Source organism: Amblyomma mixtum, chromosome 3, assembly GCF_055824585.1.
Source record: "Amblyomma mixtum isolate Tamu chromosome 3, ASM5582458v1, whole genome shotgun sequence".
Lineage (NCBI taxonomy): Eukaryota > Metazoa > Arthropoda > Arachnida > Ixodida > Ixodidae > Amblyomma > Amblyomma mixtum.
The window spans coordinates 189,331,319-189,347,937 of record NC_143014.1 but is presented as its reverse complement, the minus strand read 5'-3'; the positions used below and the strand labels follow the sequence as shown (position 1 = coordinate 189,347,937).

General features: G+C 49.4%; 1 protein-coding gene across 1 annotated transcript in view; it reads right to left on the bottom strand.

Moving 5' to 3' along the window:
• The window catches only part of LOC149353034 (uncharacterized), a 174,630-nt gene that overhangs the window by 59,247 nt on the left and 98,764 nt on the right, over window positions 1–16,619 (bottom strand). The window contains exons 10-12 of the mRNA XM_089582230.1: window positions 16,306–16,484; window positions 7,725–7,807; window positions 5,178–5,311 (exon numbers count right to left, since the gene is read on the bottom strand). Of these exons, the coding sequence (XP_089438356.1) occupies window positions 5,178–5,311; window positions 7,725–7,807; window positions 16,306–16,484 (396 nt within the window). The remainder of the gene's footprint in view (window positions 1–5,177; window positions 5,312–7,724; window positions 7,808–16,305; window positions 16,485–16,619) is intronic.

Below are 16,619 nucleotides of genomic sequence, written 5' to 3'. Positions count from 1 at the left end.
TGCACTTGCTCCACCTGAATGACATTGAAGTAGTGCTTTGCTGCACCAAATATGGACACACATCTTATTTTTTTAGCTTGTTTTGGTGAATTATGCAAACTTTTTCCCTTTTTCCCTCTCTACTGATGACAGGGAGCAGCAAAAACAAAAATTGGTTACAGTTTTCCAGAAACCCACTCGCGTAACCTGGTGAAATTTTTGTCAGTGTAGTGTTTGTAGGGCATGCACAGCATGCCTCTCTCCTCTTTGGTAGCTCATGATGTTGCTGCCTTGGGGCAAGAAACGCATATTGAGACTAGCTAGCTCATGCCCACACCATGGTGCTCGATGGCTATGAATAAAGTTCACGAAACCATGAAGCTTGCGTAAGTCTAATAGCTTTGCGTTAACCTGCTGAATACATACGCGAGACTGTTGTAATGTCGCCATTATGTTGCCGCAACGCGAACCAACAACAACAAAAAAGAAAAGATGAGGGTAAAATAGCACTAAATGGGTAATCGAGCAATGGCTGGATGCTACACCAGCTGCAATATGCATTCTACCTAGGAAGAAAAAAAAAACTCAGGAAGCAGCTTCACGGGAGTTTTGAAGCCAGTCACGAAAAACAGAAGCGAGAAAGCCGGACCCACTTAGCTATAGGGCCGAGTCTTGGTCATGCCAGGAGAGAGAGTCTTCTCGATTTGGCTGCATTTTCTGCACTAGTGCCGTACGTGCCAGTGCAGCGCCAGTTCTTGCGGTGCGAATGTAGCCTGACACTACTGCTCTCGGTGCAGCGGCCATATCGAGTGCAAAAGCACAGAGACGTTCACCTGCCGCGGCCGTATGTGTGTTGGTGTTTGCCGCGTGATTTGAAATATATGCGCAGAATTGTGCTAGCTGTTATTGAACGCTGTGCGTTTGTTCGAAGTGGCGCACCTCGTGGAGCGGCCATGAAATTTGTTAATTCCAAAAGTGACGAATAATTGACGCCGCCCTTTCCCTTGCGTTGTGCAAAGTGGCGCAGGCCGACCTTCACCGAGTCAACGGGCACTTTGAAGAGGCAACAAATTGAATTCAAGAGTCAAGAGGTTATTCAGACCGCTGCTCGAGACTAGCTTTGACAGTTTGTGCGCGTGGTTCAGGCTGTCGCACTTATATATCCTAAATGTATTTGGGATAGCCCGCCAATTACAGCAGAAAAGATCGAGTTGCCTGATAACTTGGGCTTATTTGAACTCAACAACTCGCGTTCACTGTCGGCAGTAGGTGGCGGCGGAGTGACTATATCAGAGGCTGACTGGCAGGCGAAGGCATAGGCTGACAGCGACCTCAAAGTCAGCTCGCTACTGTAACGGAGGAGCGGATGATGTAGCAGCGAGTCATCACAAACATTGCGATCACGCACGCATTAAAAAGAATCTCACCATGCTCCATCGTGCTGCGCGTGCAATAATTGCACACAAAAGAGAAATGGTGTAAAGCAATGTGCGAGGCTGAAAGGCGAGAGTGCATTACGCAGATGCCGCGCCTAGCACGGGTACGCGGCCTTCTCAACGTCACTCACTAAAACAAGCATGACCGCGGAGCCGTCTGCTACTTGTCTGCTACGGAGCGCGCCAAGCACCTTGCACTACTTGCACGAGAAGAGAACTCGCTGGGAGGCTAGTGCAGAAGTGCAGAACTCGTGCAGCACGAAAGTCAAATCGAGCGCTGAAGCGCAGGTGGCGCTAGCTGCACTGTTAAATCGAGTGCTTCACCTCCTGAAGTGGTGCAGAAAGTGCAGCCAAATAGAGGAGACCTAAGGGTACGGCTTTAAAAGAGCTTAAATTGCAATGGCTGGCCGCGCGAACGCCCCTCCAGAGTTTTTTTTTTTTTTTCTATGCACCCCACGACGCGAACTACGCTACTGTGCAGGGCACGGAAATGACCACTGACGAGCGGCTTCACGGGTATGAAAAGTGAAACGACTTGGTGAAATAACAGAAACCATCCAGGAAATAAAGCAGAGGTACAGTTACTAGTGTCGACCGGCCGGTGTAATTGTGTTCGAATATGGCGTGAACGCAGAAAAACAGATAGGATCCTGCAGTTCTGAAATCTCCAAATGAAGCCCCCGAAGGAAAAAAAAAAGTCAGCTTTCGAGCGATGGCCCAAATCAGATCCCATCGAAACATATGTCAGCTGCAGAACTCCTCGTAGCCCCAATGTACGTCGCAATGAAAAAGCATTCAGGACAGTTAAGTTGCGCGGCAATGCCGACGGCCAGCATAACCTCCATGCATCCTCCACGCGGCCACGGTCCTCTCCACCGCTAGCACGTCCCCTCAGGTTGGTGACAATCGTTGTTCGGTTGGGAAACGCCATCTTTGTTTCTCAAGGATTGGGTACACCTCTATATAGTATGGACACAAGCTGGTGAATATCTGCCTGAAATAAGAATTCTGACGCTTGACAGCTGTCAGGACATGGAAAATGCGGCCTTTCAGAACAATACTGCTACGCCTCAAAATTGCCTGTGAGGCAAAGTGGCGTCCAGGTGGAAATTTCGCAAGTGGTATCACTTAAAATGTGTTATTGGACAGGAACCACTTGGCAAAGTGGGACCATTTGAGCAAGTGGGACCACTTGAGCAAGTGGGACCACTTGAGCAAGTGGGACCACTTGACAAACGGGATCCTTCGGAACGCCCCGTTTAAAAAAAAAATTGTAAATTTCATTTAGAACCATGGAATTGGATATTTAAGATGGTTCGAACTGGGTTTTGAAACTGGCTCCGATTGCGCCTTTAATCAACTTACATATCATTAAAATGCAAAAGGAAAACTGGTTTGTGAGGACTGCAGAGCGGCGCTGAGCCTGGTGTCAACATGTTTACATGCATATGCTGTCATGGAAATCAAGACACACACAAGCATACATCACACACAAGAGAGACATACCATAGTCGGGCAACAATTACATTAGCTCATGTATACACATCCAGGGAACACACTTCTGCTCTAATATATATACCCTACTTAAGCGATTCTCATACTGGGGTCAGTGGCGCTAGCCTATTGAGCGCAGTTATTTCATATAATTTCGACCGCAGTGATTGAACAAATGATGAATAAAATATATTAGGTTAAGCTGCTGAGAGCTCTTAATTTAAGAATCCTATTTTAGTCCTGGCTTGTTTGTTGGATATGTAACTGTTCATATGGATCGTTATTCCACTTGATGCCAAGCTGTGGCCATTTGCGGTCTAGTGGCAGGCGGGAACACTTGTACCAATTGTAAAAACTACTTGCTTTCAAATGGTGACACTTGAAAGCAAGTGGAGCCATTTGAATAACCTCCTGCTTTGAAGTGGCAACACTTGAAGGCAAGTGGGACCATTTGCAAACCACTCGTTTTGAAGTGGCACCACTTAAAAGCAAGTGGGACCATTTGGAATCCCACTTCATATTTTCGCCTGCAGGCTGTCTTTCGGGTTCTGTTCCACGTATCACGCGACATTCCGTTCCGGTTCGAACCGATTCAAAAGGATTCAAAGAGGCTCGCAGCCAAAAAAAAAAAGATTTTTGAGCACAGATGAGTTTTTCTAGCGACCTTACTGATTCTTTGTTATCTTGTCGAGCTGTGCCGTCGGCATGCACTCAAAAAGACGGAATTTCTTCAGTGCCAGATGTTTCGACTTCGCCTCCTGAATTTACTGTCGGCGGCAAAAAGGAGACGAATTTACGGCGACAGCCGCAAATTTAGATAAACAACTAAGAAATTTTGGTTAGTGTACAATGCCCATCACGTATTTATAATCTGAGCAGCATTTTTATTCCTTAGTCTCGTTGCCTCCAGGGTCCTACCTTAATGTTCATGTATAAACAGCTCTTCGCAAACAACTTGGTCAAGATAAGACATGTAACATGTTTTAATAATGTGAGACGGGAATCAGGGCAATGCGCACCAGAACGATGAATTTTTGTTAGTGCGAAAGATCCACTTCACTAGCAAAGCTGAAAAACCCGAGGTATGTGAAGCCTCACCTTTTGACCGTTTTGACAGAGCGCCAGCGGCGGAGGCCTTGCGCAGCTGCTCAGTCAACGCTCGGAACTGGCACCCCCCCCCCCCCCCCCCCCCCTTTACTTTCTGCACACGTCTGCCGATAACGCGTGACGATAAGCGGCGGGTCCGGATAATGCTATCGCGTTCTACTCTTAAAGGCGAGACATAAGCGCCCTCCATGTTTTTAGTGTGAAAGCACTACTTCACTAGCAAAGCTGAAAAACACGAGGTATGTGTGAAGCCTCAACCTTTGACCCTTGGCCTTTGATCTTGATCTTGCATGCAGTCGTCTTTGAAGTGGTGTTGCCTCAAGTGCTTTCGCGCGTCCTACTCGGTTTAACTAAGTTAAAACTCTACCATTTTTTTGTCCAAGTTGGCAACCAAATACGCTTTTTCTTTGCACAAGGACATGTGTTGGTGATATGGTGAGATGCGAGGGTCTTTTCCTCAATTAAATTTGCGTCGAAATACGGATCCATGGGCTATGTCTGGTTTTTGTTGTGGTTAAACGTTAATTCGATGTTCTTAATGCCCTTTTTCTTCTAAGGTTTTTGTAATGTTGCAAATAAACGGTTGAATAACGTTTCACTAAAATGAATTAAACATTTAAAGGGAGCGAACACTGTGTTTTAACAGAAATTTTTTTCGACAGAACGGAAAGCTTGTTGACTAAGGTGCTGGATTCCAAAACGGTTTTGTTGGAAACACTGTAGAAGATTTCTACCGAGAATTTTTCACTCAGTGCACATGCGCCTGTTTTTACGCATCCCGATGCTGGAAACCATGATCAGCGAGCGCGATGATGATCGCACGTGGGCAAAAGTGCTGTAGTCAGAACAAATGCAAACCTCACCCGTCAGACAATAATCAGACTTTTTTTTTAGTACAGAGTAGCGTTCGTTTTAGTTTCCTCACCCAAAACTGTTACGGTAAACAATAGGAGCTTACTCGAAGAAATAGTGGTGTGCAAGCGCTTCTGTCCAGCTAACTTTGCTACACAGCAGCGCGATTTTTGCAACCGCTCGCGTCCTTACCAGCTTGGTCACGCGACGTCTCAACCTCACGACGATGCTGGTTTCGCAGTTTGGCGGAAGCCGTGAAACTTCTCGACTTCCAAATTACACGCTGGCGCTCTCTCTGCCGACACGTACCTCGTGATGCTTCTGGAGGACTTCTCCGAGCCGCTGCCAGTCGGTCGGGTCATAATTGACGAGGTAGTAGCCGGTCTGGTTCACATTGAATTTAACCCAGCCATGCTGCCCGGCATCGTAAATGTGAAATTCGTCTGAAAAACAAAATCGACCGTTGCATGCAAATAAACAAGCGTACTCGTGTGGTAACAATGCGGTAATAACGGCAAAGTGAAGGGCGTTGCCAAACGCCTCCTCTCTTCTCGCAGCTGACAGCTCGGCCATTCTGAGAAGGCAGAAACGTTGCTTTGAATAACACTCGGCAAGGTGACAATGCGCTGCATAGAAAACGCAAACAGGTTTGCAGTGCCGCATCTAACAGTGGGAGCGGAGGGCGGGAGGAGAAGGGGGGGGGGGGGGGGGGGAGTGTAGCAGCGACGGGAGTGCGAACTGGGCTGAGTGCCACCTGCATATTGTGGTCGACCTCGCATGACCACACCCCCCAGGTGCGCGTCAGTATGCTCAAAAACAACAAAAAAAAGCTGCACTTGGGCTCACTTTCTGTACGCTGCCGCAACGCAGTCACTTTCATGATCGAAAGGCCGACAATGAGATATTAAGCCCTCTTTAAAGACTAACGCGAACAGCACGCAGTTTCTCGAAGTGGACGAAAGGCTTGTCATCTCGCAGTGTTCCCAAAGCCGACACAAAAGGGAACTGTAAAAGCCGGTTACCACTTTCCACGATGATACTCGGAGTAAAATCAGAGTTTGGATACCACGAAAGCCTTTGTCTCCCAAATGATTTCTCATTTTACCTTGATTCATTAACAAGGGTGAACAGGAGCGTAGCTTTTCGTGTATTTTATATTTCCTAGCAGAGCATTTTTCATAAGTCTGATGATGCAGGTTCAATCACGGCCGCGAGGTCCTCGTTTCGAAGGAGGCGAAACGCAACGGTACCCGTGTGCGGTGCGCTCAATTATTCCGGAGCCCTCCACTACGGTGCCCCTTTCTTTCTGCGGTCTTTCACTCCCTCCTCCATCCATTCTCTCATGGCGCGGTTCAGATGCCCACCGAGAAGTGAGAGTTACTGTGTCTTTCCTTTCCTCAAAACCAATATTTAGAACCAATTTTTATCTTCATTTCACAAACATAAAGTAGTGAGGGCAGATAAAAAAAAGTAATAATGCCAAGCCCGCACAGCCTAAGGCACAACGGGCTAAACAACTGGACGACAAAGTCAACGAAATACAGTCTAAACATTTTGAAAAAGGACACCAACTGGTATAGCGGCTTAGTAAACGGCACTGCCGATCGTAACCTCTCGCAAGCTATAGCTGGTGACATAGCAGGTCGCGTTGATGTTATGGAACGGCTTGGGAAGCGTGGCAGTAAACGTGTTTCTCGCCACGAAGCGTTTGAGTGCTTAATCAAAGGGTTTGCTCCTGCACAGTCGTAGCCCTGGCGTACGATCCATGAATGTACCCATAACAATCCTTAACCCGCAGTATGAGCGTCAGTATACATAGCGCGTTAATCTTTCCCGGAGTGCTCAAGATCTGCGCCGTGAGCGATGCGACGTCACATGGCTGTAGTTTCTGAGCTCCCCAGAAATTATAACGCGCTATCAAAGCCACGAACACCTACCAGTCACACAGACACAACCACTTCGCCACAAATCCAGCAATTTCGCTTTCGAGGCCTCAAGACGCGACTGACTGGCGCACTATGTATCCCGACGCGTTGCACTGCGAAATAAGGTGTGTCGGGGATCATCTTTTTGAGCGTATACAGCAGCCGCAGCTATTCACAAGCAAACCGCGTCTCTCAGTTTTCATGTGCCGCGTGGCAGTGCTGAAGAGCGCAAATTTCTGGGAGTAATCGGGAGCTTAGACCTATGCTAATAAAATGCCCGGGGGCTCCAGAGTTTCGCAATTAAATACGATGTTATTATCAGAAGGGCTCGACACCTACAGATATGCTGCTGCGGATTTCGTTTTTTCCTTCCAGTTTTCCTTCTGCATTGCGCGATCTTTCTGCTTATGCTCGTAAGCGGCAGAGAAACCGCTGCAGCCAACAGATTATGTGCATTTAGACGGCGAGCAGCAAAGCTCAGATTGGCAAAGGTTTCTCAGGAGATGAAATTAGGGGGTGTATATAAATTTCCGGGGAGCGGCTGAGGGTACAGGAGAAGCGGTAGCCATATCAAAAGTTTTTTTTTTTTTTGCTACTGCATTGCTATTATTGACAGAGTCGCTGTGGCTAAGGCGATTAATTGCCTTAGCATTCAGCTTATGACCGAATATGTGTCGCGTAGGGCTACCAGCGTTTATGACTCCAACACGTACTCATGACAAAGGTGGCAAAAATTTCCCGTCGTGTGTAAAATAAAAAAAACGTCACGAATTAAGGGCGTGCTTTCAGAAAAACAAAGAGATGTGTAGAGAAACCACTGGTAACTGCCGCCGGTAGATGACCACAGGAAAAGCGAGGTTAGGTGAATGGACACGCCATTGAGGCAGGCAAACAGCTTTTTAGATGATATAGCTTCGTGCGCGCGTCTGACCTTGTTCGTCGTGAAGCCAGATCTGTTTGACTTTGTTTTTCGCTGCCGAAGTCTTGTAGCTTAAAGGAATGCTCCATTTGTACCTGCGAATACAAACAGAACGAGAAAAGTGTGAACACTGCTAAACTTGTAAAAGTGATTGGCTGCTATAGGACGCGCCCCGTATGCCCCCATCGCACGCGGATGCGAGACATACTTAAATTTTAACGAAAAAAAATGCATAACCAACTAGCCCCGCAACGTGTTTTACTAAGAGACATACTTGTGTCCGCTATTTATCATGAAGTAGCGATACTGTGGCTGCAAGAAATGCGCATTTAATGCTGATAAATTACTGCGACTGAAAGTCCGTAAAGGTTCTGTAATTGAGTTTCTTTTTTTCCGTTTTCGCAGTAAAATAAAGTACAAAGAAGTGCTTGAGGCCTCCGTTCCTGAAGACGTGCGGTGGAGCGAGCACATTGTAACTGGGCAGGACTGAGGGCGCAGTGGAAGCAGCACGTCGTTGGGCACTTCGTGAATGTTCAATCCAGGAACTTGCTCGATAGGGGTTTCTTACGCATCACAAATATTTTGTTTTCTCTCTCATTAGTTTTCTTTGAGCTCATATGCAAGTATTTAAGCAACGTTGAAATTCGGGCTTGTTGGTTCATACTTCGGAGCAATAGCGCAAACAGGACAATGGACCAAGAAGTGTGTGTCTACTCGTTCTTGGTCCCTTGTCCTGTTTGCGCTATTGCTCCGAAGTATTTCAGCACTTGATAAAAAGCAAGTCATCATTTTTCTTCCGCGATAGAGTACGTTTATTTTTCATTTTTGTCAAACCTTTTTTTCAGAGCCCTGCGTTGGGGAAAATTTCGTAGTGACATGAGCAGCAAAAAAATAGCCACCTTTGTCGAACTTTGAAACGAGACTTGGGCCTCTTTAGGTGCCCGAATATTGCACTGCTAAAAATGACGCCCCTATATTATGAAGTTTGAATTTTAGAGCGGAAGCTCCACTCCTCCCATGCAAAACCTCAAGGTCATGTCGCCCCGAAAAATGGCCTCCAAGCGGCGGAGCAGGGGTGTGCCTGTGACGTCATACCATGTGACTAGCCGCGCCTCGGCGCAGTTGCGGCGCGCGGAGCCGGCGGCGTTCGCTCGCTTCCGCAACTGCGTTGAACAACGCCGCGATGCAGCGCTGACTTCGCAGTTGCGATGAACCACGTGACTCGCTGTTCCTCTGCTAAGATAATAAGCAGTGCGAAGCGTTGCTTGACGTTCGCAGGTAGCCATAGAGGAGTCGCGCGCTGATCCTTGGTGGTTCGGTTGTGTAGCGTAGGCGGCTGATTGAATATCACGATTCTTGTGAACAAAGAACGTCGACAGGGCGCGTTGGCGACGGATAGAACGAGGAAACGTCATACAATAGAAAACCGTGTTTGACAATGCTTAATCAAGCTTCCACTCTGTAAACTAGGTTCGGTCGGGTTGAATCCCAGCCAATTTTTTGAATTTTTTCCAAAAGCACCTCGTTGATTTTGATTTGGTAATTACAGCTCTACTGATTGATTTCTAACTAGAAAGCAAGTGGCTGTGCTGGCATCGAAGCTATTGCCACGTATCATTGTAGTGTTTGTTCGTTCACGCTCAAGGCTGCAGGAAAGGGCTGTTATCATTTTTGTTTGTGACGCGAGAAGCGACCGGACTAATCTCGATTGATCACAGCCACGAAGAGCGGCATCTACGTGTTTCCAGATTACTCTAGATGATCTCGAACTGTTATCTCGAAGTTTCCTTGGCGGCTTTAAATTGAACGATGCCGCGAGCAGCGGACATTCGTAGTTCGACGATTGACGAGCACGCTTGTTGCTTACGCCGCCACCGAGTGAGTCAGTTCTTTTGCGGGCGCAAGTCAGCCCAAATAAAGAGCTTCGTTTGCAAGTATTTCTGGTGTCTTCCTGACCGCTGGACTGCCGTCACTACAACGTGACATCTGGTGGAGGTGCTGGGTAGCCTTCCATGTACCGGACACCCCCAGCAAGTCGCGACGCCAGCCCTTCGAGTCATTCACCGCAGGACCTGAGTCCAGTCCACCGCGCAAGCCGACGTCTGCTAGGAGACGCACCTGAGTTCGGGATTCTGCCTGACCCTACCCGGAAACGAAAGCCAGCAGGAACGTCCACCATGAGCTTGCCCCAGCCGACGGCTCCAATCATTCTTCACCAACCCCGGGTGCCACCAACCTTCGACGCTTCGCCTGGCGCCGACCCCGAAGAATGGCTGGAACAGTTCGACCGTGTGGCTGCCTTCAACAACTGGGATGATGCTACGAAGCTTAGGTACGTCTTCTTCGCCTTGGAGGGACCAGCAAAAGTCTGGTTTGAGAATGAGGAAGCTAACCTCACGAACTGGGAAACCTTCAAGGAGCAGCTTCTAAAGACCTTCACGAACGTTGTGCGAAAGGAGAGAGCCCAGCAGCTGCTACAATCTCGCATACAACACCCAAACGAGACCGTTGCTGTCTACACTGAGGAAATGAAGCGTCTCTTCCGGCGTGCCGACGCAAACATGAAGGAAGAAGAAAAAGTAAGGTTGCTCATGCGAGGAGTTAAAGAGCAACTCTTTGCCGGCCTCGTCCGCAACCCACCGAAAACTGTCGTGGAATTTGTAGAAGAGGCATCCACGATGGAAAAAACTCTGGATGCCCGAGCCCGCCAGTATGACCGCCAGCAGCGCATTTTCTCAGCAAGCTGCCTGGACACCGCTAACAGCAATGACCTGCGGGATGTTATACGTCAAGTTGTGCGAGAGGAGCTCCGACGATTGCTGCCAACGGGAACGCAGCCGCAAATTTCATCGCTCACTGACGTCATCCGGGACGAGGTTCAAAAGGCCTTGGGTGTGACGCCGACACCCACGCAGCCTCTGCAGCCCCCAGCCATGACTTACGCCGCAGCTGTGCGCCGTCCTGCCCCTCGACGACAGGACCCAAGCCTCTATCGCCCTCAGCCAGCTGCGTTGGACCGCCGCCCACTCGCCCCAACCCGCCCGTCCTACGAGCGACGCGCGCAGCCGAGGAAATGCGACGAGTGGAGAACTCCCGACCAGCGCCGCCCACTATGCTTCCACTGTGGCGAAGCCGGTCACGTCCTCCGGCACTGCCCATACAGAAGACTGGACATCCGAGGGTTCTCTTACGACGCTCCACGACCCCGACCCGGCCAGCGACCAGCCGAAATTGAGGAATTTTTGCGTCGGGAAGAATGCTCACCACCCAGCCACCTATCACGTTCCCCGTCGCCTTCGTCTCCGCGCTTCGTATCTCCGAGCCGAGGCTACGCTGTGCGTGGACGCTCCCCCAGCCCCCGAAGGTTAAACTGAATAAAGCAGCCTCTGGAGGTGAGGTTGCTTCTAAGCGCAAGGACAAAGATCCTCCACCGACGATAACTCCGACGACACCTCCGACGACACCTCCGACGACACCTCCGACGACACCTCCGACGACAACTTCGACGACAACTTCGATGACAACACCGACGACGACGACGACGCGACCAGACTTGACGCCTTTACCGCTGCCCATAGAAGTAACGTCGGAGTACGCCCACCGCAGCCTCACTACCCGACGAAGCCGAGATCGTACACCGAAGACCACGTGTAGCACGAAAACGCTAACAAGTGACCTTGAAGTTACGGTCGACGGTCACGCGGTTACTGTCTTGGTCGACACGGGAGCTGACTACTCAGTCATGAGCGGGCCATTCGCTGTTCGACTCAGGAAAGTGACAACAATTTGGGATGGCCCGTTGATCCGCACCGCAGGTGGTAACCTGATTACGCCGTCAGGACGCTGCACCGCGAGAGTTCCTGTAAATGGGAGAACCTATGCTACAACCTTCCTGGTCTTACAGCAATGCTCGCGAGACGTGATTTTGGGAATGGACTTCCTGAATGAACATCGGGCGATCATCGACCTTCGATCTAAGTCGATCAAGCTTTCCACGGAGAATGCCATACCTGCTGCGACGAACGCAACTCATCACGTTGCCTTAAACGTCCTCGACGAAGCATTGAGCGTGCCGCCCCGATCGAGTGTCCTCGCCTGCACAGGTACTGGAGACGTCGAAACTGCCGAAGGCGTCATCGAGGGGAACACCCAGCTACTCCTGGATCGAGGACTGGCCGTCGCAAGGGGAGTCGCCCAAATCCGAAATGGCCAAGGCCAGGTGTTGCTAACCAACTTCACCGAAGAATACCGGCATCTAAACAAAGGCACGACGATCGCTTTCCTCGACGAGCTGGCAGACATCAGAGACGTATTTGCCCTACCCGACCAACCCGCAGAACCATCAGACCAAGGCCGTCAACCCACGTTCGACATCAACCCGGCATTACCCCGGAGCAGACAAGACCAAATACGCAGTCTTCTTCAAAGGTACAGCGATTGTTTCTCATCAGCATCGAATGTGCGACGAACCCGGCTTGCCAAGCACCGCATTGTCACAGACGAACACGCCCGACCACTGCGGCAGAGCCCCTACCGCGTATCGCCGATAGAACGCCAAGCTATCCGCAAGCAAGTAGAGGAAATGCTACGTGACGACGTCATCCAGCCATCAAGGAGCCCCTGGGCAGCACCAGTTGTCCTAGTGAAAAAGAAAGACGGCACCCTTCGCTTCTGCGTCGATTACCGCCGTCTGAACAGCATTACGAAGAAGGATGTCTACCCCCTCCCCCGCATCGACGACACACTGGATCGGCTATGCAACGCTAAGTACTTCTCATCGATGGACCTGAAGAGCGGCTACTGGCAAATTGAAGTCGACGAAAGAGATCGCGAGAAGACTGCGTTCATCACGCCAGACGGACTCTTCGAGTTCAAGGTGATGCCATTCGGCCTCTGCTCTGCCCCAGCGACGTTCCAGCGAGTAATGGATACAGTGCTCGCAGGCTTGAAGTGGCAAATTTGTCTAGTCTACTTAGATGACGTTGTTGTCTTCTCCACAAGCTTTGAAGACCAGCTCAGAAGGCTTCGGACAGTGCTGGAAACAATCAAGTCTTCGGGCCTAACACTGAAACCAGAGAAGTGCCACTTCGCCTACGAGGAGCTGCTGTTCCTTGGTCACGTCGTAAGCAAGGATGGAGTTCGCCCAGACCCTCAGAAGACGGCTGCGATCGCACAGTTTCCACAGCCTAATGACAAGAAAGCTATAAGCAGATTTCTTGGATTGTGCGCTTATTACCGGCGATTCGTCAAGAACTTTTCGCGCATCGCTGAGCCTTTGACCCAACTTACCAAGGCGGACGTGCCTTTTAAATGGGAAACGCCGCAAGAGGAGGCTTTCAAAGAACTAAAGCGCCGATTACAGTCCCCTCCTGTGCTCGGGCACTTTGATGAAAACGCCGAAACCGAAATCCATACCGATGTAAGCAGTGTGGGCTTAGGAGCGGTGCTCGTTCAGAAAAATGGTGGAGAGGAAAAAGTTATTGCGTACGCTAGCCGTTCACTGTCGAAAGCCGAAGCCAACTATTCGACGACCGAGAAAGAATGTCTCGCCATTATTTGGGCCACGTCGAAATTTCGCCCCTACCTGTACGGACGACCATTCAAGGTTGTGAGCGATCACCATGCTCTCTGCTGGCTAGCCAATTTGAAAGATCCCTCCGGCCGCCTTGCCCGTTGGAGCCTGCGTCTTCAAGAATTCGACATAACTGTAGTCTACAAATCTGGCCGCAAGCATTCCGACGCAGACTGCTTGTCGCGAGCCCCAGTCGACGCAGCAAGCGAAGAAGAAGACGACGACGCTTTCTTAGGACCGGTAAGCGCCAGCAGTTTCGCGGAGCAGCAGCGCTCGGATCCTGAATTGCAAAGCCTAGTTGATTACCTGAAAGGCAAGACCGCATCGCCTCCCCGAGGGTTCAAGCGCCAACTGTCGTGCTTCGTCGTTCACAATAATGTCCTCCTGAAGAAGAACTTCGCGTCCAACAGGACAGTACATCTTCTTGTCGTGCCCAAGAATCTTAGGCACGAAATTATGCAGGCATGTCATGATGAGCCGACTGCGGGGCATCTCGGGATTGCTCGCACGTTGCACCGCATCCAGGAGAAGTACTATTGGCCGCGGCTAGCTACCGACGTTTCCCATTATGTGAAAACGTGCCGCGAGTGTCAGCGACGCAAAACGCCTCCGATTAGACCAGCCGGACTCCTGAACCCCATACCACCTCCAACTAAGCCCTTTCAGCAAATAGGAATGGACCTCCTCGGCCCCTTTCCGACTTCATCATCAGGTAACAAATGGATCATCGTGGCCACCGACTACATGACCCGATACGCCGAAGCAAAAGCGTTGCCTAATGGTACCGCAACGGAAGTCCCAAATTTTTTGTCGAACAAATTCTCCTGCGACACGGCGCCCCCGAAGTGCTCATCACAGACAGAGGGACGGCATTTACAGCGGAGCTGACGCAAGCCATTTTAAAGTACAGCCAGACAAGCCATCGGAGGACAACTGCCTATCATCCGCAAACCAACGGACTGACAGAGCGTCTGAACAAGACCATCGCAGACATGCTCTCCATGTACATCGACGCCGAACACAAGACATGGGACTCTATTCTGCCCTACGTGATCTTCGCCTATAATACTGCCGCCCAGGAGACAACCAGGTTTACTCCATTCCAGCTGGTATACGGCAGGAAGCCCACGACAACACTCGACGCAATGCTCCCGCACGTTTCCGACGAAGACAACCTCGACGTCGCTGCCTACCTTCATCACGCCGAGGAAGCTTCTTGAAAAGCACAGCGCTGTATTCGTCTGCGGCCGTTCGCGATGTATTTACACAGTCATTGTTCCCTTGAATCCAATACCACGCGCTTAGAAGATGGGAGCGCGGCTCCTCCGCGTAAGATACATGCTACAAACTCTCAACATAACTACTGACAAGTACATTAACCAGCATAACTTGTAAGCTAACACAACGTGTTATTTACTCTTATCAGGTGTGTTTTCCTCAAAGATTTTTTTCTTTGGCCACACGTCAGCAAGGCTTTATAAGGCCTTTGTCTTGAGAAACGCAGCTGTTATCCTTTACTAACTTCGATCTGCTGGCAATATCTTTTCGTTAGCAGATATAATTGTTCTACCGATTCAGTCACTTCGAAAGTGCGGGTGCCACGGGGGTCTATTTTAAAGCCGCTACTGTACACAAAAAGACTTCCCAAAGGCGATTCCTATACTTCTGTGCAATGATTGCTATTTGCTATTAGTAAGTGATTACTGAGTGATTTCATTCCTGTCATGAAGTGGAGCTGAACACTGATTTTAAGTACATTTCTGCTGGGCACATTAACTGGCTAATTCAGACTACAGCAATACTACTACTTGTAAAAGCACCGGCGTTTTCCGGGTCTCCAATAATGATAATCCTGCATATTGCAAACGATCGCGCAAAACGCACAATATTAACTCTGTTAACTAGTGAGAAACTTCGGTATCGTTGTCACCATTGTGCTGCTATGCCGGTGAAGCTGCAATTTTTTGAAGTCTCGGCTACATTGAAGCTGTCGTATTCCATGCCTATTTTAGATTCTAGTCCGGCAAAATTAACAAATAAATCCGCCTGGAACAGCAAGTTAAGCTTCATTACGCCGTCAATCCCAGTGTCTCATCACTGAAACTAACCATCACGTTATCACATCAAAGGCCGTACTCTGTAATGATTATTTTCGCGTTTTACTCATTTGCATTTAGGTCACTGAACATTCCCGGCAATGACACCTGACTCCGGAGCCGGTGAACGACATTGTTTGCTGGTTATAAATTCAGGCGCTTCAGTCAGCAGAATCCAGTGATAAAGGGGCAAACGAATGGATCTGCAAAATTATTCGCAACAAATACGGCCCCTAGTTTTACTACCGAAGTGTCTTCTTACGTGCAATTTTTATAAGTTATTTCATTCTAACCAGATTCTTCATGAAAAGTTGCTTCTCCAGTAATTGTGCTTGTCACCCGGCCTGGAGCGATTGCCCCCTAAAGGCTGGAGTGCCGCCAGACCAAACCATTATTTACTAGGATTCCTACATATCAAGAACGTGGAAAGAGTGGAGTCAACTTCTTGTCTCCATCGCTCCTAGACGTATCAGGCCGAACATTTGAAGAACGTTACACAAAAAGAGGTCCCTGTCTCTTTTCTCTGTAAGGCTTTCGGGAGACTGGGAGCATAAAACTAAGCCAATAAAAACTAACACCACAATTTCGAGCTCCCGTGAACTTATACAAACACGTAAATCCAGAAAAATCTATGCGCCATTTAAAACCTCCTTATCTTTGCAAAAAGCTGAAACCCAGAGCCACTGTCACCACGACATCACTGAATAGCTAAGTCTGTGCACTTTTTGATTTGCTCTCGAGTTTATTTGAACAAAGCGTTAAAGTTCTTAACGACGTACGCAGTTCTTTTGAGTGCGATCGAGTCAATTCTTCGTGCCGCGCTAGTTTCTTAAAAAAAAAAGGTTAATATTAGCAACCACGGTAGTGGTGTGGTCACCACACATATGGGTTAGCACAGCAGCCGGGCGGCTGGCATGCAACGCACCCGAATGGTGAGGCGTCGGAGCCGTTCCGCTGGTGCTGGTTGTTTCTCAGGAAGCGTTCCTGAACCACACGGATGAGCGTGGGGTCGTCGGGGCTGCGGCTGATGGTCACCACGGGGTAGCCCATCTGGCGCGTCCACGTGTCCATGATGGACGACACGTTGTAGCCCGCCGGCAGCGTCTGCGCGTGCACACATTCGTAAAACTCGTGCGTACACTGTCGTCGGCGCGTCCGATGATTTACGCTGCCTCTACTTCCTTCGCGCGTCGTCTTGGAAGCGACATTTATTTCAGTTTCCAAGTAAAGAAATACTGC